The 25,375-nt window shown below is 38.9% G+C and overlaps 1 protein-coding gene across 1 annotated transcript in view; it reads left to right on the forward strand.

Annotated features, from left to right (window-relative positions):
- Positions 1-25,200, forward strand: part of EFNB2 (ephrin B2) — a 44,338-nt gene extending 19,138 nt beyond the window's left edge. The window contains exons 2-5 of the mRNA XM_045566884.1: positions 3,189-3,472; positions 19,147-19,239; positions 19,969-20,082; positions 21,544-25,200. Coding sequence (XP_045422840.1) covers positions 3,189-3,472; positions 19,147-19,239; positions 19,969-20,082; positions 21,544-21,932 — 880 coding nt within the window. The 3' untranslated portion in view covers positions 21,933-25,200. The remainder of the gene's footprint in view (positions 1-3,188; positions 3,473-19,146; positions 19,240-19,968; positions 20,083-21,543) is intronic.
- The last annotated feature ends 175 nt before the right edge of the window (positions 25,201-25,375 follow it).

Consider the following 25,375-nt stretch of genomic DNA (forward strand, 5'->3'; position numbering starts at 1 on the left):
TCACTTTAGTTCTACTCACAGTACTTCTGTTTGCTGCTGTGTTGCTTTAGAAAGCATGAGGGCACTTGGGAGACAGAGGGCCTTCTGTAGCTCTTCTGTGGTCAGCAGTGGACCATCCTGAGTGATACACGGGCAGGAGGTCTGAGGTGGGCTCTCAGCTCAACCGCACTCTGTCCACTGAGAAACCCTGATCTTGTCAATTAAAGTCACTGGCGTGCTAACTGTTCAGATATATACTTAAAAAATAAACCACTGAAGCACTCAAGTATTGGGCCCTTTTGCATTTAATTGAAGAAGCAATAATTGTTTTTAATGAACTCTTGAAACAATTGCTTTTTAAGAGCAACGGATCAAATTCTTGCCTCACTTTTTGCCACAATGTATTCTGAAAGTGGAATTGACACTTTTTTGAAGCATTAGGAATAGTGAGTTTTGTGAGGATTCACTTTTTGCCAGCATATCAAATCTGCTTATTGATGTTCGAGACTCCCTCCCTGCACTGTCATTTCGAGAGGCCGCCCCATGGGTTGCCATCCTCCCCCCGCGTCTCTGACCAGTATAGATTTTTAACAAAGTTAGATTGCATACACTGAATGACAACTTTACATCAAGGAAGGCCTGGCTAGTGTGTGAAATGAGTTTCAAAGACTCATTCAATTACGTTTGTGATTTGTGTCTTCTGAAAACGTGGTCTAAAACAGATCCCTGAAGCCACACTGGCCCCCGTCCTGTGTTCTTGACCTCACACACCGGCTGGTGCTGGAACTCAGATTCCATGAGTGATGGGAGAGTCCTGAGGAGTGGCTTGTGTGGCAGGGGGAGTCTTCAGTTAAACGGGAAAAAACAAATCCTCATGAAGGAAACAGGATTTTGGGAGCATTTTGAATGAAGAAAGAGCTTAATGAGGCAAACTTTGGACGTAGGGTGTGATGTGGGGGAGTTCTAAGATATGCAGAGATGTGCGGCTTGGGAGGGGTGTGATGCATTTTCTTAAAAGAACTAAATGAATGGACGGAGAAGTGGGTACATCTGGCTTGGTGAGGATCCTGAGCTCTGAGGCCTGGGAAGCCCCCGGGGCTTGTTCTTTATGAAAACTTCTAACAGTAGCTGAAACCCCTGTGATGTTGCTCTGTGCCAGCTACAAAAGGAACAGATTTAGGATAGAAAATGTTTGGATTGGGATGGGAAACCCGGGCAGGAATTGGCCCCTGGTTTTTGTATACCTTGAAGAATTCCTAAAAAGTTCAAGAAATAATACATAAAAAGCGGAAGTATCCGGAAGATGAGCCATTTAATGCTCACTGAATGTAGTTGGTACCAACTGCCAGGCATCTTGCTACTGGTCTTTAACCACAGCAACACATCAGAATCACTGTGGGGGGGAGGCAGAGGTGAAGGAATTAACCCCATCCACTTCTGGGTCAGTCTATTCCTGGAGAAACTGAGTTGTGTTTTAGCCACAAAGAAGATGAAATTGTCCAGAGAGAATACATCGGCATTCATGAGGTTGAGTGAGTACCTTGGGGAAGCTGTTCCATCCCCCTGGAGTTGAATTTTAGAAGTATCTTTCTGGAAAACTGTAGAAATGGGCAAAAAGGTCACAGAGAGGCTCTCACTAAGCAATGTGATCTACATTTGTTAAAAGTTCTAGGCAGTTCTTCAGCAGTGCACACATGGATGTTTTAAATTTATCTTTGTTATAAAAAAATCATTTTAAGTTCTGCTTCACAGAAGGATTTTATGTTAAATTATTCTCGTTCACTTTTTTTTTTTTTGAATGAATGTCATATGCCTTTGCTAAAGAAGCTCAGTTTAAAAAAAAAAAGAAAAAGGACCACCCTCTCAATTTGGGGTTGTACAATAACACATTCCCAAGAAAGAGAAACAAGCCACCATGTACAATGTGCATTTTTCCTGCCATAAAGAGTATTGGTTTTTAATATGAATCTGTAATATTATTTCTGTTATGGCTAGTGCTGTTTCATAACCACCCTCATGCACGTTTCAGAAAATGAATACCACTCATGGGCATAAATCGTAAGCCGTTACCTCAGGATAGATTGGAAACTGGGGGTACCCCTCAGCCTCACTTCTTCTCCGGTAGTGAATTATGACCCTCTAGTCACCATGGCTGGTGCATCTCTGGTCAAAAAAAGGGTTGGAATGGGAGGAACCAGAGGCAATGCTTCTGTTCTCAGGCTTTAATATTTTAATGAGCCTGCAGGCTTGGCTGCTTTCGAACGAGCTGGGATTTCTAAGTGTGTTGTTAGTGTTAGCACTTGTAGAAGGATGTTCATTAGGAAGCTCTTGTTTCATTTTTTCAGAGAAACTCCCCATTAAGAAAGATCTTTCAGCAGCATGGCTAGCAAGACAGAGAAGGAGGAGGAGGGAAGCTTTTAGCTGTGAGCACTAAGGGGATATTGTATCAGTAGCCTTAGTTCTAAAGATTTGCTTCTAAGAATTAATTGGAGCAAATACATCTCAAGGGAAGGAAAAGAAAAGATTTGTAGAGCAAGGACGATAGTTGTTGTCCTTGCAAGTAGAGGACTCTTCATTTTGCAGCTGAATCAATACTACGACTAATTATTTCTGGTTATCTTTTATGGGTTTGTAAGACATTTCTTTTGTTTGGTGTAATAAAAAACCCATTGTTTGATCAGTGACTGACTAATTATGATAAGTAATTTGAAACATTCTTGATGAAACTTGTCTGTTAATTAGCATCAACAGCAAATGGAAACTAACAGGACAACAAGGTATTAGTGGATTCACTGTTCCCTGGAATTGATGAGATCTTTCTGTGGCATGCCCAATAAACTAAAGCTGCCAATGGTTAAAAAATAACAAACATGTGGAAAGCTCTGACTCACCCTGGAGGAAAAGTTGTAAAGTTACACAAAGGAGTACTGAAATATTACAAGCGAAGGGGTGGTAAAGAAATGTCAGCAGGTTGCCTGATCCTGTGCTTTAGAGGAAGGAGGGTGCTTTCTTTCTTTTTTTTCCTTTAAAGCTTAATTCCAAAATATATTCATCCTGTGTTGATCTGAACTAAGAGGCTTTTGATAAATAATGATGTGGATCTGAAAAATTTTAGTTTGGGATTATTGGCATTGTCTGGCTATATTGTAACTATGATACTGTTAACTTTTATCAACTCAATGCCTTTTTTTTTTTTTTTGTGCTTTTAGATTTCTACCTGGACAAGGCCTGGTACTATACCCACAGATAGGAGACAAATTGGACATTATTTGCCCCAAAGTGGACTCTAAAACTGTTGGCCAGTATGAATATTATAAAGTTTATATGGTTGATAAAGACCAAGCAGACAGATGCACTATTAAGAAGGAAAATACCCCTCTTCTCAACTGTGCCAGACCAGACCAAGATGTAAAATTCACTATCAAGTTTCAAGAATTCAGCCCTAACCTCTGGGGTCTAGAATTTCAGAAGAACAAAGATTATTACATTATATGTAAGTATAATTCTATTCATTTATTTTATAGAAATTAGGATAAGCTAAATAGGTTTGTATTGATTTTTGTTTCCTTAAAAGTATTGTGGCAAATAAGTTGGTGAGAATCTTTGCTGAACAATTGTCCACTTTTTTTCAAAGAAACTCTAATTGAATTTGGGACCCTGTGCTAGCAGTATTCATTAAATATAAATACCCAAAAAGAAAAGAAGAACTCCTAGAATTCTTATTGCATTAAAATAAATGTATTATATGAATATATTCAGCATCTCTACTGATAAAACCATTTTTAAGGACTATTGGTGAGATTTTGATAGGTAAATCTTGTGCGATGCCTTTTCTCTTCATCCATTCATCCATTCATTCACTCATTCATTTAGTATTGATTCTGCATCAGAGACTGTGCTTCAGTGCTAGGGATTCAACAGGGAGCAAGGTGGTATAATAAATAGTACACTTTCCTCATGAAGTTATTGTTCCAAAGAAGAGGACATCATAAACTGGAAGGGTGGGCCTTACAGGCAGAGCACAATGGTCACCTTCAACCAGATTTAGAAAAACAAGAAAAAACTTGGTTTGCTCAATGAATTACTCTGTTTTTTCTCTCTCTATATATATATAAAATAATTTGACACATTGTTTTAGGAATGGATTATATGTATACTTTGGGTCATATCTGAAGTAGCTCATGAGTCTGTGAAATCCACTAAGGATCACACCTTGAGCACATGCCTGCTATGTGCAGATCACCTGCGGGCACAAGGCCAGGGTCATTCCCAGAGCCCCAAGTTTTGTCAGAGTAAGGTCTGGGTGACTCAGCTGTTCATATCATTCAAACAATGTAATATTTTTTCTTAGTTTCTTTGCTTTAAAGTAACAACTCATAACCAGGTTGAATTCTCCATTCCTGCTTCGCCTAGACTTCAGTTCTTTAGGGAACTGCTGCCTGTGGTTGGTCTCTCCTACCTCTTGGTGATTGGATTGAAACTCTGGCTTCTCAACCTCTGAGCTGTACTTTAAAGCACAGTATTTGCTGAATACTCATCGAGTGCTCAATAATATATATTTTACGACATTAATAATTAAAACAAAGGTGGTCATAGACACCTGATTATCTCAGTGTCTGTTGCTGTGAACCTGAAATGCCACAGAGCCTGAAAACCTACTTTTAAAGCCAACTTGCTACTTAGAGTAGCTTACCAAGAATAAGTAGCAAAGAAAAAGAGAAAGTGGTAAATTATGTACTTAAAGGAATAATTATCAAAAAATGAAAATAAAAGCATGCTGAGATGAAAAAAGGTAGATGGGGTGGTGAAGTGTACAGAATAATAGGGAAGCCTTTGAAAATATAAAATAGTTACTAAGTAAAATACATGGAAACTTGAAGGTTTTGGAAGCCTAATGGTACTTCTTTTTTAAAAGACTTTTGAAGTAAGACTTTTCCAGTGGATGTGGATGTTTAGTGTGACATTTGTAGGGAACTGAAACTGATCAGATGAATTCATTAAGAAGGTTAATGCCCCTGGGTAGGGTGGGAGAAAGAAGGTGGGTGTGCTGGAAGAGTGGACACACTAGAGATTAGCTGTTCGTATGGTGGCAAATACTTGTCCCTGAAACTGTGGCTGCAACCCTAGTGCACGGATAAGCCAACAGTCCCTGGTTCTGTCCTCTTACTTCAGTTTATTACTTCATAAAGATTGCTTTGCAAATTCTAAGTTCCCACTAAATGCAAGTGGGATTTCAGTAAACATCAAGGGTTTAACCTTTAAAGTAATATGCAAGAAATGCAAATAAATAAATGGTTTACCAACATCTCTTTGCTTAAAGCAGTGAGCATTAATAATTACTTTTATTGCTACAAGAGAAGATTTATATTTACAAGCACACTTTAATTTATATTTATAATTTTAGTTGATACAATAATGGCATCTTATTTTTCTTTTTTTGAAAATTCTTCATACCACATTAACAGGTTCATTGAAGTTAGCTGAACTACTCTGACCTCCAGAACTCTCCTTAGAGCTATGATTTACAGTGCAAAAGCATGTGGTAGCCTGGGATAAAAGAATCATTCTTAAAATCAAGTTGAGGATTTCAAGTTTGAAACAATGAGGGCTATTTGAATGTTGCTGGTTGAGAGACTGTCCCAGGATTGGATAAAGGACCCAAAGCTCAGAAGTTTGCCGGAAGTCCAAGGAGACTTCCAGCAGAGAGTTGAAAGACTTCACCACATCATAGGCATAGGAAGGCATTTCAGATACTTGGAAAAATGCAGACGCCAATTTCTCACTCACCCTACAGCAAAGCTCATTGATATACAAGTTTCCCTCAAAAGGAAATGGGACATACAAAGAGCAAATTTTAAAATAGTTTTAAAAATTAATATTGGCTTTGCATTGCTTCTTCAAGAATTCCAAGGCGCCAAAACAATTAAGGGATTTTAAAAAGTCACTGCTTTCCACATCAAACAAATACACACACACAGAGTCACGCTCTATTACTGTCTCTTTTGAGAAGAAGGAAACTGTTTGAAGGTAGTAATTTTTATATCAGTACATTCATAAAATAGCGTTAGGTAGCATGACGGAAAGTACTCAAATTTACAAGTATATTTTTAACACTTGAAATCATTGAATCACTTTTATACAGTAAATAATATTGGTATTGGAGTTGCTGCATTATATACTCCATGTGATTAACTCCAAAGCTTAGTGTCTAGTTGGTAAGCACCTTCACAACTGGCAGTGTTATTAATATCATCATTATTGTGTTCTGGTTTCTTTCCCATAGGAAGGAAAAATAGATAGAGATTTGATACTTTGGAGTAGTGATTGGTTTACCCTGGTGGGGAGCAGTCCAAATGGACTGATTTTGTTGTAGGGTAGCACCCTAAACGAACAGCATTTCAGAAGAATTAGGCCAGGAGTCTCTAGTCTTAGGTTCTAGTCCTGCTGCCTGAGCTCAATGAGAAAGTTACTTTATTTCTTTGCTTTAATTTGCTTCTCTAGAAAATACTTTTAGTGGTGGTGTTCTGGCAAATGATGGAGGTCTTCTCCAGTCCTAAGCCATTTTGTAGTTGAACGTACGAAGCCAACATAGGATCACTCATTAGTATGGTTCTTCTCCAATTGAAATGGACAGGATCTGCAATAAATTCTTTAAAAAAAGTTTAATTTGATTTGTCATGTTACTTGATTTAAAATGTAGTCATCACAGTTTTGAGTTTTAAATGTAAATATTAATTTTTGATTGGAACTGTATTTTTAAGTCTACTGAGTATCCACCAAATTCCTTTAGGAAATGATCTGGCAAAATAATATGCACCCTCATTTATTTTTCTCATAGAGGATTATTTGCTTTTGACCTGTAGCAAAATGCTACAGAAACAGTCCCCATTTACCATGGTTCAACTTACCATTTTTGGCTTTTTGATGGGTTTATCAGGGTATCAAACGCATTTTCAATGTAATGGTATTTTTGACTTAACATGAGTTTATTGGGACATAGTCCCATCTAAGTTGAGGAGCATCTGTATATGGGTTTTCTTCTTGTTTGGAATTGACTTTTTCAAGTGACCTAGTTTAGTAATTAGCCTTGGACCTAATTTGCATAATAAAATCTCCTGATCCAAGGGTGGGGATGTTATGACTATTTGGTCAGAAGAGCCCCCTATTCTTTCTTACGTTCAGATCCTTAATTGCCTTGAAAACATAGTATTTTAAATAACCTATATATTTTTATTAGGTCTCAAAATTTTTTAAATGTTTATGAAATAACTATCTGTTCTGATATTGCCCATTTTCAAGGGAAGCTCTGTCTTAGACATAGTGAAGACTGCAATTCATATTGGGAAAGCATTCCTGTATTCCCAGCCTTTATCCCACAGTTTCCTTTGAAGCACTTTTTGTGCTTGGTTTACAATTCCTTTTTAGAGGTGACATCCCAGAGCCAAATGAGTCAGCAAGTTTGATGTGTTGGCCCTTTGCAACAGCTGTCCTTGTGAAGGTTCTGTGGGTTGGTTATCCAACCTTACCATAAAACCTTGCAAAATGTTAATACCTACAAAGAGATTTTCATCACACTACCAAAATTATGTGAGTCAGAGATGGGTGACAAATGAATGCCATTGTGTTAATACATTTTACGTGAACAGTAGCCACGGCAGAGCTGTTAGACAAAAGCAACCATATTAGCGGAGCACCTCTCAATTTAAACTGTGTGGCTTTTGCCTTATTTTGCTGCAAATTTGTAGGGTAAGGCATGATCTTGTGGGATAGTCTACAAGTCATCATTTCCGAAGATTGTTTCGTTAAAGGTTGTTCTGTAATATATGCCCCGTGGTGGTGCTCACAGTGGTCCTTAGAGTCGTCCTTCACTTTCCATGCCTTGGCAAAGTCGTCCTCGAGCAACACTGAATGAGTCTGGAGGAGTTATCATTTCTTGGGACCCCCTCACTGGTTTAGCTGTCTAAAGCATTTTTTTTTTTTTAAATAAGAGCATGTAAAATTGGAATGCTCCATAAACAGATTTGCTGTTTTCTTTAGGCATGTACTCCACTTCTATACTCCACTTCTAAGCAAAATCACAAAATATAGTAAAATGCTTGCACAAATATAATGATACAATATTCTTAAAGAATCAAAACAGAAGAACTGTATTGTAGATTCTACTCCTGATTTATGTTAAGCATATATATGGGATTTTTTTTCTTGGTTTTGATTTACTTATTTCTGTGAAGTAGGTTTGGCTAGTGGCACTGAAATATGCTGAATATTCCATAATCTCTTTCCCTAGCAAAATGTTGTAGGAGCTTTCAAATGTCCTTTAACATACAGATCTCTTTTAGAATACATAAAAATATGTAGGCTCTATGAGGTGATTATGTGCTTTATTTGATGAATTATTTATGTATGATAAATGTAGCAAAAGCCACATTTCCATCATTAAATGTCATCTAGCAGTTTAGTGATATAGCAACATCAGCCTGTCACTTAGGTCCTCTGACTGAGGGGTGAGGATTTGTGTTTGATACCTTGCACGTAATTGCTGAGTTCAAGCATTTAAACACATTTTTATTTTTAACTTACAACTGTCATCTTTGTAACAGAATGTTCATCAGAATCTTGCTTAGACACTACATTTGGGTGCTTAGAGGATAAGTATGCACGCCCCTTAGAGAAACAGATTGACATAGTAGTGACGAGTCAGGTCTGACAAACGTGGGCTCTTGAGCACCTGTGACAAGTAACTTAACCATCTCTGCCTCAGTCTCTTCTTCCGTAAAATGGGAATGATGATAATGCCTGGTTCCCAGCGTTGATGGAAGTTTAAATGGGATAAGATACCTAAAGTTCTTGGCACCAAATCAGTGCAACGAAAACTTAACTTTGGAGCAGAGGAGGACGAGTGAGGCAGGAGACTGGAGGCAAACCTGGGCTTTGCTGGGAGCTAGAGAGGACCTGGGAAAGATGGGCTTAAAAAGCTTCACTGATTAGAAGTCCATGCATAAGATGAAACTCCAGAGAGTTTACAAGTTTCAGTAATGCTGCACAACTTAATTATAAGATCTTCCCTCTTTGTCTTCTTTGAATGTTATAAAAGTTCTTTTGTCCTTGGGCTTCCTTTACCAAGAAACATGCATTTATGTATCTTTTTGTTCCTGGAATTGCCCAAGCTTGTTAGAAGATCCTTTGTAAGACCCAAAAGAGACAGACAGGGGAGGAGTCTTCAGATACATATAATCATTTTTCCCAATTTCCATTTCACCAGCCTTGCCAGGATTTTTCCTCAGTTCCCTATTGCACAAAGAAAATACTGTATTTTTATTGATAATTTTAACAGCATCCTAATGTAGTATAAATAATCTTCCAGAAAAGAAAATAAATGTGTCAGAGTTGCCTTGTCACTGAGACAAGCTGGGAAAGTAGATCAGTCCATTGGTCTGATAATTAGAAGTGTTGTTTCTCTTATTTCCTAACATAAAAGTCCTTTTCTGACTGTATTGGAGGCTGTTCTAGTGTATATCATTAAGGCTCCTTGTTGAATTTAGTAGGAATAAAGCTATGTTCTTTACATATAAGGAATGGAGTCTTAGCTCCAGCTTGAGTTGAGATTGTGCTGAGAAATTTCTGGCTCTTGGGTCTAATGGAGTTGTGACCCTTGGGATATTTGTCCCTGGTGGCTCAGAGTGCATAATAGGATAAGGCTATTGTGGACAGAGACTCTCTGTTCCCATTACCTGGACAGTTGTGACAGCTTATCTCATTTAAAGCTGGACAGAGATGGCCCTGTGAGTACCACTCCTTATTCCCAAAATAGCCAATGGAAAAACAAGATGGCTCTGATTCTCAGAGCAGTGAGGAATTATTGGAGGAGGGGGAAAGACTAAAAATTAGGTATGCAAAATATGTGATTGAGCAGATGAGAAAGGAAGATTACTTAGAACAAAGAATTACTTAGGAAGTGATCAGAATAAAACTGCCTTTATTACTTTACAGTATATATCTTCCTATCTCTAGCACCTGTATTTATGACATTTTTTAAAAGTTCACTTAGATTTACAAATAATTGAATGATACTGGAGCATGAAAGAGGACAAGTTTCTTTCCTGATAGCCTTTAAATATTCATCAACAAAATAAAAATTTAAAGCAAAATAAAGCAAGACAGTAGTCAAGAGGCATCGAAAGACATAAGAAATATTACTTTGAGAAACTCTATACAGTTCTTTAAAGTCACACATTTGTTCCTAAAGTTTCAAAATCTCAGGCTGGGTGTCTGATCACTTAGGGAAGTGTTGTGGCCTTCACAGACTCTTACTTCACTTTGGAGTCTCGAAACACAGGTGAGAGAGCAATTTTTATCACTGTGAGAACACTTGAAATTTAGACAGTATGCGTACCTTAGTACAGTTCACATGGCCATGAAATGTCAGAAACAGAACTAAATCCAGGGTGTCAGACGCTTCAACCAATGTTGTTAGTGTATGACCATGCCTCCTGGGTCACCAGACATTTAAGTGCATCCATAGCAATAGTTAATATAGTATACCTACATATGTAGTGCATGCATATGGTACAGAGAGTATACATACACACAGATTGCATATATAGCAACAGTGAAGATAGTTTACCTACATACATAGCGCAGATATAGATAGTCTAAGAGAGTATACATACACACTTACTGCATGCATAGCAATAGCAGGGAAGCTCATGAATTATAAATGATGCACTCTATGCTGTGTCAAACATGTTGGTACTGATGCCTTGTTATGTATTGTGTAACGTGTAACTAACTTGCAATCATATGCCTCCAAAGTTGAACTAAGAAAATTCTCCAGGGTAGTAGAGAGGGAGGAAGGGCCACTGGGAAAAGGTAGTTATAATAGCAATTAGCCAAAACTTCTGACCTTACTTTTTCTTTTTAGCTCTACTATAAATCAGTTCCATTGCTTTAATAAGTCTATGCTATTTTGTGTTTTTCTAATATTAGTAAGTACTTTGAGCTGCTCAGTAGAAAGTTGATAAATAGTGAAGTTATTAAAAATAAAAATTTCTCAAACATTACAAATAGAGGCCATAAGAGACTCGAGATGTCCTTGGCCAAGTACAAGTGCTTCAGTTTTGCTGGATGGAAGGATGGACAGACAGGTGGACGGATGGGCTGGTGGACTGTCAAAACCCCGGGCAGGACCGTAATTGATCCCATTACAGAGGAGCAGCTCTGTGTGTTGCTGAAGGACATTTTTGCTTTGCAAATGGCTTTTTGCATTAGTGAAGTGGCCCGGTTCTGTTGTTCCTGATGTTAAACAGGAGATGAAGGTATTCCTTTATTGAAGCAAACATGTGGAAAATTGCTCTGGATTCTTAGAGTACAGAACGTGTTCCCTGAACAGAATAAGGTTCATGTGTAGGGCAGATTTAGATAGGGGCACTTTCTTGGGGTTACTGCTGGTCTCTACGTGGTCGAAGCAAATAACATCGTGTCCGTCTAAACTATTATAGCATGAGAGGCACATTTTCTCATTTGCAGTGTTAGATTCTAAACTGTCAGCAGACATTAACTCAGTCACTGGTGAAGTCCTACCACCTAGAGATGAACTCGGCCTCAGATGGATGTTTTCCACTTCAGTGCTACTCGTCTTCCAATTACTGGGTCATTAATATCATTGCATGCGATTAGTGACAGCAGAATGAGCATGAGGCTTGTAGGATGTGTCCCCTCCCTACCATGAACTTTCTACTCTGACCCTCTCCTAGCTAGACATTTCCATATCTCCGCAAGGATATTTTAATGATTAAGACTGTTAAAAAAGCTAGAGAGCAAGCAATGGATGATGTGCTGGAAATAATTCACTCAAACACATGCTTCTTTAGGGTTCTGAATATTTTTATTAGATATTATCGCTATCTCTTGCCTGGGAACTTTCATTTTTAAAAATCTTAAATGCTTAAGTAAAGCTAATAGAGACAATAGGGAATTATGTTTTATCTTTAGAACTCTTACAATATTCTTTTCTTTAAAAAAAATGCGAGCTTAGTCATTACTATTGATGTGTTCATCTGGCCACCTATTTTTAAAACACAATTCCTCTTTCTTAGTAGGTTTTGGCCCATATTAAGCTTGACTTTTCTATGTGAAGTTATTTATTCTTTTGCCATGGACTATCATGTTCTCACTATATTAACTTTGTCTGAATCACTGTGGTAGTAAGAAATACTCCCTGAAAGTCTACTAGATGAAAAGTTTTTATTTCTTTTAATGGAATCGTGTTGAATTTTTTGTACCTGATGAGAGATTCTTCCTGCATAAATCATCATAACTTTTAGCAATAAAATTTTAGACTTAGAAAGAGATGTTTTTGCTCAACAGAATTCATTAAAAATCAAGATACCAAGGTGTTGCAAGCAATATTTTGAGGGAAATAAAGTATTATAAACCCCTCCATAAATAATCTCATGTACCTAAAACATGTTTCCAGGAAATAAAAAAAAAAGGGGGGGTGCCATATTGTTTTATCTTCCTTAGAAAAGTACCAGTGTGCTGGATTGAGCCTGGAGAGATTTCTTTTCTTGATATATGTACCCTCTGTGTGCACACACGCTTGTACACACATGCACACATGTAGACACACCTTCACTGCTTTTCTTCCTCTTCCGTCTTTTTCACTCTGAGTGTATGTGGCCAGTAACTTTTCAGGTCCATATGGTCAAAAATAACCATGGTTCTTGGCATCTTCATTGATTATCACTTACTTGACCTTCATACAGTTTTTAATGGTTAAAAGTTTCTGTGAGTAAACTGTGATAGAATTCCTTAGGCTCTGGATGTGTTTATTACGTTATGTTGTGACTGTCCTCTCAATACATTGGTCTTCCCTAGTGTCTAGTCCTCATCTGTTCTGATAGGGTCAGTTCTCCAAAGCATCCTTGCATCCTCTCTCTCCCCGAGTAGAAGCAGCTAAGTAATAAATGCCATTAAAATCTTTCAAGTGCACATACAAACAAAAACACCTTACTGAACTGTTTCAAAATTGTTACATTTTTTTTAAAAAACTCCTCTTATTTCTGAATTGTCACTAGAATGTCTGGTTATTGTTCATGATAAGTATTTGAAGTTAAGGAAATAAAATTATACCGTTTTATTCAAGAGCATCCATTTGTACTTGATACCTGGTATCATTAGTTACATTTTAATGCTAGAAAATGGAAGGGCAGGTCTAAAACTTGTGTGACTCCATTTTAGAATTCACTATTTCCAGATCCACTCTGTGTAGTGGAGAAACTAATTAATTTTGTTGCATAGAAAAGTCACCGAGGCATAGCCAGTTATTACTTCTTAATGCATGATTTACTGCTTTAAATTTTCAAAATACAACCATAGTAGTGCAGTATTAATTCAAGTGATTCTTCCTGCCATACTAGAACAATGGTTTTGGGGTGAGAAACTCCACACATCCTATATCACCAATAGTTTATACAGTGTTCCAGCTGTGAACAGTTCCCCACGTGCAAAATAAGAGTTAATCAAATGTCCCTGAGAACTATCTCATCAACTAGAGGGTTTTGTTTTTCTTTTCAACTTTGGTGAATATGGGTTCCTTTTTGAAAATATTTTTTTGTGTGTTTTTCTTTCTTGAAATGAGGTCATATAATGAAGTAGACCATAGAACTTTTGCTCTAAGATAAGGCAAATTTGGTATTATTGGATGAAATGCTGTGTGATTTGAAGTAATGCTGAACTTTTTTGGATATTAAGCCAAACAAAAATAATGAGGCTCTTGGAAAGTTGTGGTGGTATATTCCTCATTTCTTTCATTGTAAAGCCACATAAAAAGGAAGAAGTTAGAAGAAATGAATAAGTTTTTCTTCTTTCTTTTGGCATATTATAAAGATGCTTCTGTTTCAGAAGTTTTTATTAATTAACTTTAAAGAAACAGGATTCAAGTTTTGGCATTGAGTGAACATTATCATTTCCATGTTTAGAACTTTATTCTTTCTAAGTTAGTATCTCAGAGAATAAGTGTGAAACTCAAGGCATTAAACTACATTAATTTGAGTTCTAGAAATTGAATCCCTGTTTCTGTAGTACATACTCTGAATTTGCATCACATATTTTGAATTTGAATTGATGTCAGGATGTTAAGCAGATCGATCTTAGCTTCTTGGGTACTATATTCACATGAAGTAATTACAATTTTTTTTGACCTCTTTATTTTTCAACTTACATACTTTATTTATTTATTTATTTATTTATTTATTTATTTATTTATTTATGGACACTCAGATTTATGAGAAAACAGTAATTAGTTTGGTATGTTATGTTTATTTAAAGTCACAGTTTTGCTCTCTGGGTTGTTAATGGATTATGCTTTTTTTAGCTCCTGGCTTTGTCAGTTCACAGGCTTCTGGTCTTCCCAAATCTGTGCTGAGCTGAAGGAGACTGATGTGTAGGAAGGCTGGCCTGAGAAATCGCAATGAGCAGGGCCAGCGTGTGATGACATGGCAGAAAAGAGTAGTAGAAATAGAGCATTTTTTCCACAGAGGATCTTCATGAAATGCTGCTTGTTTCTGACCCAGTGAGAATGAATCATGCCAGGTGCAGCTTCATATCCTTCTAGAAAGGCTCTTACTCTTTCTCCTCTGTGGTTTCCCTGACTCTGTATGCTCATTAGCTGTCCCTCTGGGGGACTTCTTTCACGAAGTTGACATAAATGTTTGTTTTCAAGTGTCTGGCAGTCCCACACCCCATCCTGGCCTCATATATCAATAAGGTATATTTTAAAATAGTTTTAAATACCCTCCATAGTATTAGTATTTCTTGATGTTTCATTCTTCTTCCCACAAGAACTTAAAACTTTTCCTCCACAGTGATGCCATTATTCTGTAAGACACTTTGTACTTCCCCATTCCTAATCTCTCTATGACGGAGACCCACATACCAGCACAAACCCAAAGTTTGATTCCATCTGATCAGCACCTTCTTACCAATGTGATGGACTGAACACAGCCAGGGGCCGGAGCTGCAGCTTCGCCTCCTGGGGAGAGAGCAGTACAATCAAATGAAGACCCGCTCAAGTGGAATATTATTTCCTCTCCGTGGGGCTGGTCTGAAAAACACTGCCAGAAATATTCTTGCCCTTTTACCCTGTTTTAATACTCACTGGTTCTCTCTCTCTCTTTCTCTCTCTCTGTCTCTTTTTTTTTTCCTACTCACATAGCCAGTGTCCTGTTCCCAATGACTGAAAGCGACAGATAAGTATAGGTGCAAATAAATGAGTAGCCACAGACGTTGGCTGCGAACTTTCAGATGTGCTGCAAGAACTTGCAGACAATGTGAACACAGGGAACTGTTTTGCTGAGCAGCGATCTCCACCCACTGGAAATTAGGCCCTGGGGGGAAATACAGTGATTTCTTCATACTCACTACTGGCGATTAGACCCCGGAAGCAAAAGCTTTTAAAACAGCACATGCGCATGTATCTTTATTAAGCCTGTTTTCCAACTGGATAGAGAAGTTTTCTAGTAATTTATAAATTTATAAAGTCTATTTTTTCTTTGAGCCAAGGGGAAAAAATATCTGGGCGCTAAAAGCTTAGGTATAATAATGTTATTTTTTTCTCTCTCAATGATTAAATACAATTTCATCCATTTAGTAAAACTATGACTGTGGCGACATTAGATAATGCTGGTAGAGAGACACAAAGAAAAACTGAGTATGACGAGGTAACAATTTATTTTTGCTTTTTCTTCAAGTTGAAAAGTCCCAGTACATTCAAATGAACAATAAAAATAATTGCAAAATTGTCTCCTAAAATGGAAATAGATTTTATTTCCAAGCATTCATGATTTCTTGTTATTTTTCAAAATCAGCCACGAAGGCTTTTAAAGCTCCTTGGTGACTGACTGTTGCAAGAGAAATCAGAGTATCAATCTCATGGTTTTATCTCAGAGTTCACTCTTGGCTGTGTCATTGTTCAAGGCAGGGTGGGGACCTCTAGAATTAGAATTATACTCCCAGATGAGGATGTAGTAAGAAAGAGGGAAGTTAATTTTCACTGTGGGAAATTATATTTATATCAAACATAAAATAGATTGAAGTCATTCTGAATTATGTCATACTTGTAAAGTTTACCTTCTGACGTTTCAGTTGTTACTAACGTCTTAAAACAGGGTTTTTCATGACAACTTAGATCATTCCTAACTGGTGGCAAAAATCTTTCATGGTGAAACATGTATGACAGCATTTTAAAGTTTAGCCCTTTTCTAAAGGGCCAAACATTTGGGAGGCTATTTTAATGTTAGTAATGAATTTTTTCAATATCTTCCAGTAACCTTTGCAAGTTGCAAGTTGACTTAAAAGGAAAAGAAGCAGAGTCCTGAGTGTAGCAGGAGAACTGTCCTCACGCAGAATGTTCCGCCCCCTTTTACTCACCCGCCCCCACTTCACCGGCACCTCCCCCAAGCAAGCAATAGCCTTGGCTTCAGAAGAGCCTACAAAGGCAGCATCTATAGATTTTCCTTTATTCAATGCTAGACTGGAAATAGACTTGAAAGCTTTTTTTTTTTTTTTGGTTAACCAAGGAATAAAACAGTTTCAATTCTTAAGGTGCAAAGCAGTTTCATGCTTATGCAACACAGTGTTCCTTCTACTGTCTTAAGGTCTGTGAATGTTAAATTATACATTGTTAAATTATAGATTTAATTTTAATATTTTTAGAGTTTCTTACATTTGGGAGTTGTTCAGACATCATTTTGGGTAAACCTAGGGAGCGCTGCATAAAGGCATTGATATTCAGAAAAGGCGCTGACCTACAAATTAAAAGAAAAAGAGGACACTGAAATTTTGTGTGCCCTCTTGTGCTTCCAGTTTGACAAACTAGAAGTCACTAGTAGTTTCTCCCTCTGCAAATGCAGTTTGGAATTACATTTATGAATGGTTGTGCTATAACATGCCTGTCTGAGCCTTTCTGGTATTCATTTAGTTGTTTTTCTTTTATATCTGAATCTTTGACTCTTTTTTTCCCCTCAAGATAAAATGAACAAATCTGTATTCCTCCCTTTCTTTCTGTGCATTGCCCTTCAGATTTTGTCGTTTTCCAGTTTCACGTTGAAACTTTTAGCAAGAAAAAGTTCATCATTTAACTCTGAGTTTGGGTGCACTTTTGCATGTAGATGCATCTACGCATATGTGAATTTTAATTGGAATTCCACTTGAATTAAGTAAACTAAAACATTTTAAACTAACAGCTAGAGACATCACTTTTCCACTTCATTCTCTATGAAGACATATTTTAATTTTTAAGAAAAATCAAATGAGAAAACTCTAAAAAATTAGTTGAAGATTATAGTGCTTCTCTGAAAGTTTCCAGAAATAGAATCTGCTCACAGAAATCCATACTGTTTCAAGCTTTTGGGAAGAGAGGATACTTGGAAATGTAGGCACATATTTGAGGGAAAAGAAAAGAAGGAGGAAGAATTGAAAAACACATTTTTTTTTCTTTTGATTCACAGAAGCATACAAAGTTTTTAGCTATTTGATTTTACTTATCTGCCAAACATTTTCTCAACAGTCTACAAACATACTGTGTACTTCTTACCACCATCCTCCCCTGCAAAAATTATTATTATGGCAATTATTGCTCAGTTTCCCAGAAAAAAGTTCATATCAGCAATAGCAGAAGATGTGAGTGAGACAGTATAAGTGAAAAAGAAGCACTCAGAGAAGCAGAGAGACGTTTACACACAGAAGAGGCAGGCTTTGTTTTTAAGGAAAACAGCAAAAGTAAAAGTTAATAATTCAAGAAAACAAATGTAAGTGAATAAGTGCCTTATTTTTCTAGTTAATGTAATTTTCCACAGGATGCATATTTCTACCATAAACGCATTTAGAACTGGTTTGCTGATCTACTATTTGGAAAACAAACGACCCAGTTAAAAGACTGTCTTTGGGATTTATGTTTGCCAGGACATATCCCTTTTCAGTCTCTTTCAAAGTACAATGTTGGTGGACGAGACTTTGATAATCAAAGTAGAAAGTTGATTTAAATTGCAGAAACGTATATGAAACACTTTTGTTCCTTGCCCCTTGAACTTTAGGGGAATGAAAATGTCTAGCATTCTCTACCTTCTTTTCTCTTCTGGAACTTGAACTGTAATTTAAATCCTGTTCCTCATTGAAATACCTGGCAGCCTATCTCTTTACAGCTTTAGTTACAAAGCTATTCAGAGAACTCACGGGTCTAAAGAGACAGAACAGAAGTGTGTTTAAATAGAGTATAGGCTGTTTAAAAAAAAAAAAATACTGAGAATAGTAGAATGGTTCTGTCCGTTGCCCTGCCCCTCACTGCTGAGATGGAAAGGGAGTAGAGTTGGTAAACATATGCAAACGGCTGCTAAAAAGTCCACCCCCCCCACCCCCGCCCCTTTGTCCAGGTTTGCCATAGGACCCAGACAGGGTTAGGGTTAAGTGGTGGGCGTGTGTGCTGACCCTCTATCCAGTCAGAATTTTCCTACAACAGGTAGCTTGGTTGAAGAGGTTGACTGAGGTTGATACTGGCAAGAATAACCCAGGCATTCCTGTGGGTTTACAAAGTGATGGAAAGAAAAAAGTGAGATTTTGAAGTCCTGAATCCTGGTATACTTCTTAAGCACGTATAAGGCTGGAAAAAGAAGAAAAGGGCTGTGGGAGCCTCCTTGTCTAGTGTTTACAGAACTTGGATGCTTGACAAACAGAGCATCAAGCTAATTGTTCTTGAAGCAGGAAATCTGTAGTGGAGGAAGCAGGTGTCGTGTGATGATTACCACGTTTTGAAATGGCCATATTAACTCTTTTGCTTTTCTGGGTTTGCCCCAAAAGAGTCAGTGGGCTTTTTGGAAGATACTGTCCCTTTTACCTATACATAAATACTAAATCAGTCATTTGCAAAGGAGATTAAGTAAATTTGGAACCAGATAGTGTACATGCAACAGTGTTTCCAGTATCCATTTTTCTTTATTTGTTTTTCCTTTTCTTTTTGGCTTTCAGCATCCCATACTTTCAGAAAACTTGTGACTAAGAGTGAATTCTTATTTTTCAAATTGTTTTCAGACATTTCATGTTCATGTAAACTTGGCTTATTGATTTCCTGATTTTTCTTTATTTTTTTGTTTTGTCCATCTTATTTTTAATCAGCTACATCAAATGGGTCTTTGGAGGGCCTGGATAACCAGGAGGGAGGGGTGTGCCAGACAAGAGCCATGAAGATCCTCATGAAAGTTGGACAAGGTAAAGACCATCTGCTGCTTCATGAAGCCACTGTGATCTGGTTAAGCCCCCCAGCTAGCGTGGCACTAATGTTGATGAGACTCACCTTCATTCACGCTTCTCTTTAGTGTTGAAAGCAAACCCTTCTCTGCACCTTGAACCACTGACAGATTTCCTCAAGTCCATGCACTAAGCTTCTTTTATTGGAGATCTCTGTAAGAGTTAAGGTCAGCCAGGTAGAATATCTATTGCCATATATAGAGAGATACATATTTCTTTTTAAAAAGCAAAACATCTCTTTGGTTCAAAATCAAAATAATACAGAATGAAAACTAAAAGTTTCTGCAGTTTTGCTCATTTCTGAATCTTGACTACAGAAGAGTTTTGCTCATTGTGCCTTTTCTTATATAGACAAACCTATTGTGCAGAAAGAATTATTCTTCTAATTAGAAATTGGTATAGTAGTCAATCAACTTGCTCAGTTAAATTGAAATGTCATCTGCAATGCTTTGCCTGCCAAATGCAAGAATCCCTATAGTTTCCACAGATGGCCTCACAATCTAAACCTCTGAAATAACTAGTATAACCATTTTGTTTTAAAAGAAAAATTATATTCTTGTATTTCACAGTACTTTGCATAAAGAATCTTATGTTCATTGCTATTCATGCCTCTTGAGATACATATGCAGCTCCTAAAGCTAGATATCATCAGATGTCTGTGCCGTAATTAATCATTTGTTTTTCATATAGATGCAAGTTCTGCTGGATCAACCAGGAATAATGATCCAACAAGACGTCCAGAACTAGAAGCTGGTACAAATGGAAGAAGTTCAACAACAAGTCCTTTTGTAAAACCAAATCCAGGTATAGCAGCATGATCTGTGTGTTATAGGTCTGTGGGTGCCATGCGCTTAGTAGTATCTCAAGGGGTAGAACAGAGTCAAAGTACTTCTACTCCAGTAGGATTAACTGGTAGTTACAGACATTAGTAACCTTTGCTCTCTGTGAGTCATTATTAATTACACCCAATAAGAACAAAATAATTCAGTCCCATGAAAGTCTTACCTTCAAAAGAGTAGAATTCATCAGATGTAAGTGCCGGTTATTAGTACTACTCTGTCAGACCAAAGTTTTCATTGGCTAACACATTATCAAGCTGGTTGTCAACACCAGCTTAAAGCTGATGTTAATGTATATGTAATTAATGTGCTAATCCCTCATCTAATTATCTCTAATCCACAAAGAGCCCAACTGATCCTCTCCTAAGTTTTAGATGGTAACATTTTAAAATATAGCATAACAACATGTTTTTCAGTGGCTATTGTTAGGGTTTTTTTTTTCACATTTTCCATGTAAAATAAAATAATAAACAGATCCCTGACAAAAGTGTGGAAGACCAGATAAACTTGGCTGTCATTGAACTTCATTTTCTTGATGGGCTTGGAACAAACAGCTATGTATTTGTTACCATGCTAATGAATTTCTTATATAGTAGCTGTTGAGCAGACGTCAGCAGTGTTGTATTAGGGATCTGTATGCTTGGTTGGTAGTTGTGTGAGTTTAGCATCTGCAGCAATATTCCGCCTCTTTCCAAGAGTCAAGGAGGGAGGTTGTTATTTCTAACTTTCAATGACAAGATGTGTCAAATTCTTGTGACAAACTGATAAATGGATAATATAATGATGCCAGGCAATTTTTTAGTGCTTAACATTTGGGCTGGCAGTCTGTTCAGTGTGAGAGTTTCTGCTGCCTTCCAAATATATTTTAAGTGTAAATCAAATAATACAAACGAGTTAGAGTTGAACATTTTCCCAGGCTTGGCCCCTGCATTCACGTTCTCGAGCTGTTCTGCCAGTAGGCAGGGCTCTTCTTTAAAAGGCAGGCTGTTCGAAGGTGTACATGAAACACCGTTTCTAAAAGGAAGGGGACGCGCAGGGCCACATGATCACGAAACGCTGACCTGGAGAATCGGCCACTTCCTTTTTTCCTCCCTGCTGCTGCCCCGGGCCGGCCCCCACCGGTAAAAGATAAAGCAGGACCAGAGCTGGCTGTCGCAGAAGGCAGTGCTCTTGATGGATGGGGACAGGTGAAAAGCAAGCCGTGTGGCCTGGCATCAAAGTCCGGCCTCGGGATACATCTCCTTTCCCATTGATTGCCTCCATCTGCCCTTGTGTTTCGCTATCAGACGAGGTTATTAGGCTCGTCAGCGACTAGCCGCCAGCTCGGTCCTCGGCCCTGCTTATTTTTCTCGTGTGTCAGGGTCACAGAGGCAGCCGGGTCCGCGCTGACCGTCCCCGTTCTTCCTGTCTCTCTCCGTGCACGCAGGTTCCAGCACAGACGGCAACAGCGCCGGACATTCGGGGAACAATATCCTCGGTTCCGAAGTGGCCTTATTCGCAGGGATTGCTTCAGGTTGCATCATCTTCATCGTCATCATCATCACCCTGGTGGTCCTCTTGCTGAAGTACCGGAGGAGACACAGGAAGCACTCGCCGCAGCACACGACCACGCTGTCGCTGAGCACGCTGGCCACGCCCAAGCGCAGCGGCAACAACAACGGCTCCGAGCCCAGTGACATTATCATCCCCTTAAGGACTGCGGACAGCGTCTTCTGCCCGCACTACGAGAAGGTCAGCGGGGATTATGGGCACCCGGTGTACATAGTGCAGGAGATGCCCCCTCAGAGCCCGGCGAACATTTACTACAAGGTCTGAGGGCCACTCTGGCGGTACCCTGCTTTCCCGGAGGAAACTCACTGTCCCGACGCGCCCCGTTAAGGGCCCCACGAGCCCGCGAGCTGGCGAACTGACTGACGCACAGCCCTGGGGCGGAGGGGACACACTCCGTCTCGGAAGAGCCCCGGGGAGCTGGACAGCGGACCTAGTCTGTAGCGTTTCGGCCTTGGCGAACACAAACACTCCCTGGAAGCTGGAAGACTGTGTAGGAGGGACCCACTGGGACTGCTGGGCCGGCGCCCTGGCGTCCTCTAAGCCATGTGCTGCAGTCACTCAGGCCCCTGCGGGAGCCCCGCCGCCACCCGCCAGGCCTGGGCGTGCCCCGCCCGGGGTGTGCCTCCCCCGCGCGCAGAATGGACTTGCCCCATGGACCTCGGGCTAATTAAAGTTTTCAAAGATCTCTAGCGTTTAGTCCTCACTGTCTCACTCCTCCTGTCACCCAGGGCCTGCAGCACCTCCCCTGAGATTTCCTCCACTCCACATTCTGCATCACTGACGGAACGCTCAAGCCTAGCGTCCCCTACCCCAGCCGTGTGCAGCCACAGCTTCAGCCGAATGGGTAATCCATGTCTAGCAATTGTGTTTGCCAATAAGGTGCCCTTTAGCCAGATACCAGGCTGTCAGCCGAGGAAGACTAGGAGTTCGTGGAACCCCGGCTGGGGCTGCGGACAGGGCTGGCTGCAATCGCAGTTCACTGCTGCTGCCTCTGAAACAGAAAGTTGGAAAGGAAAAAAGAAAAAAAAAACACAATTAGGTAGCACAGCACTTTGGTTTTGCTGAGATTTAAGAGGCAGTAGGAGACACAACAACATACACAGTGGATCATAGTGCATTGGGAAGAATTCACTGTTATCAAATAGCAATGTGCAGGGGAAAAAAAGAAGTCCCTCTTCATTCCGTGGAACAAAGGGGGGTATTGTTGGTAAAGGAACTGGCTCCGAGGGAAGGGAGAAAGTAGGCCGCTGATGATATATTCGGGCAGGACTGTTGTGGTACTGGCAATAAGATATACGGCTCCGAAGCTGTAGGAGAGTCGGTCTGCTTTGGCTGATTTTTTAAGCAGACTCAGCTGCTATACTTATCACATTTTATTAAACACAGGGAAAGCATTTAGGAGAATAGCAGAGAGCCAAACCTGACCTAGACGTTTAAAAGCCAAAGGTCAAACAGGCTGCAATTCCATCATCATTGACGTTATTAAAGAATTCTCATCTGTAAAATGTAGGTCAGATCCCCCTTCCCCTGAAGCCCCCCTCCCTGGTTGAGCCTTACGACACTTTGGTTTGTGGCGGTGCTGTCCCCGTGCAAGGGCTGCAGGGTAGGTACTGAAGGAGGCCGCGGCGCCCGGTGCTCTGTGTCAGTGAAGCACACACGGAAAACCTCCTAGAGTCCTTAAGACGGAAATAAATTATGATGTCGAGGAGGAGAAGGAAGATAGGACGTATTTATAATAGCTATATAGAACACAAGGGATATAAGATGAAAGATTTTTACTAATATATATTTTAAGATTGCACACAGTACACACCAGAAGATGTGAAATTCATTTGTGGCAATTAAGTGGTCCCAAGGCTCCGTGCTTAAAAAAAACAAACAAATTGGACAGCTCCTTCTGGGAAAAACAACATCACTCCAAAAATAACAATAATGTGAGCAAATACAAAAATAACAAAGTCCTCTGAAGGCATCTCACATAACTGTAGACTAGGAAATACAAGCCCCAAATACCAGGAAATCGATGTTACTGCATCACATATTTAACAATGACAAGATGTTCCGGCATTTCTTTTCCGTGTTGGGTTTTCCCTTGCCTTATGGGCTGAAGTGTTCTCTAGCATCCAGCAGGTCTCACTGAGGGGGTTTCGGCTGAAAGTTTGGCTTTGGCTCCCTCCCCTTCTCCTCCCCTCCCCCCGTCCCCCGCCCCCTCCCTTCTGGGAAACAAGAAGAGAAAACAGGAAACCTACTTTTTATGTGCTATGCAAAATAGACATCTTTAACATAGTCCCGTTACTATGGTAACACTTTGCTTTCTGAATTGGAAGAAAAAAAAATGTAGCGACAGCATTTTAAGGTTCTCAGACCTCCAGTGAGTACCTGCAGAAATGAGTTGTCACAGAAATTATTATTCCCTATTTCCTGAACCTGAAAAATGATGTTGGTCCAAAGTGCGTGTGTGTATGTATGAGTGGGTGTGTGGCATACATGTGTACATATATGTATAATATATATCTACAATATATATTATATATATCTATATCATATTTCTGCGGGGGTTGCCATGGCGACCAGCCGCAGTACATATGTAATTCTTTCCATCACCCCAACCTCTCCTTTATGTGCATTCAGACAAGATTTTCTTGTAAGCCATCAAAAGTTACTTTTAGGATGGGGGAGAGGGGCAAGAAGGGGAAAAATGGGAAATAGTCTGATTTTAATGAAATCAAATGTATGTATCATCAGTTGGCTACATTTTGGTTCTATGCGAAACTGTGAAAAACCAGATGGATTGATAAAGAGTTACCTGCAACCAGTTGAAGTGTTCTGTGCGTCTGTTTTGTGTCTGGTGCAGAATATGACAATCTACCAACTATCCTTTTATTTGAAGTTGGTTCAGCTTTGGAAAGTTACTGTAAATGCCTTGCTTGTATTCTCATCCCTAGTCACCCGACTTTGGAATTTGCACCATCATGTTTAAGTGAAGATGCTGTAAATAGGTTCAGATTTTACTGTATATGGATTTGGGGTGTTACAGTAGCCTTATTCACCTTTTTAATAAAAATACACATGAAAACAAGACAGAAATGGCTTTTCTTACCCAGATTGTGTACATAGAGCAATGTTGGTTTTTTATAAAGTCTAAGCAAGATGTTTTGTATAAAATCTGAATTTTGCAATGTATTTAGCTACAGCTTGTTTAACGGCAGTGTCATTCCCCTTTGCACTGTAATGAGGAAAAAATGGTATAAAAGGTTGCCAAATTGCTGCATATTTGTGCCGTAATTATGTACCATGCATATTTATTTAAAATTTCGTTGTCCAATTTGTAAGTAACACAGTATTATGCTTGAGTTATAAATATTTTTTTCTTTCTTTGTTTTATTTTAATAGCCTGTCATAGGTTTTAAATCTGCTTTAGTTCCACATTGCAGTTAGCCCCAGAAAATGAAATCCGTGAAGTCACATTCCACGTCTGTTTCAAACTGAATTTGTTCTTAAAAAAATAAAATATTTTTTTCCTATGGAAAAAGCGCCTTCAAAGTATTTTCCTTTTCTTCTTTTTTTTTCTATTCATTTTCATTTCATTTTTGTTTCTTATTTTAAGTTGCCTCCTTTTACTCTGTTTCTCCAAAGTTTTGCAGAGACATGATGTCCATGGACATTGTGTGTCCACTTTTCAAATCAGGACATACACATGATGTGAA

Source organism: Lemur catta, chromosome 13 (assembly GCF_020740605.2).
Source record: "Lemur catta isolate mLemCat1 chromosome 13, mLemCat1.pri, whole genome shotgun sequence".
In the NCBI taxonomy this organism is placed as follows: Eukaryota; Metazoa; Chordata; class Mammalia; order Primates; family Lemuridae; genus Lemur; species Lemur catta.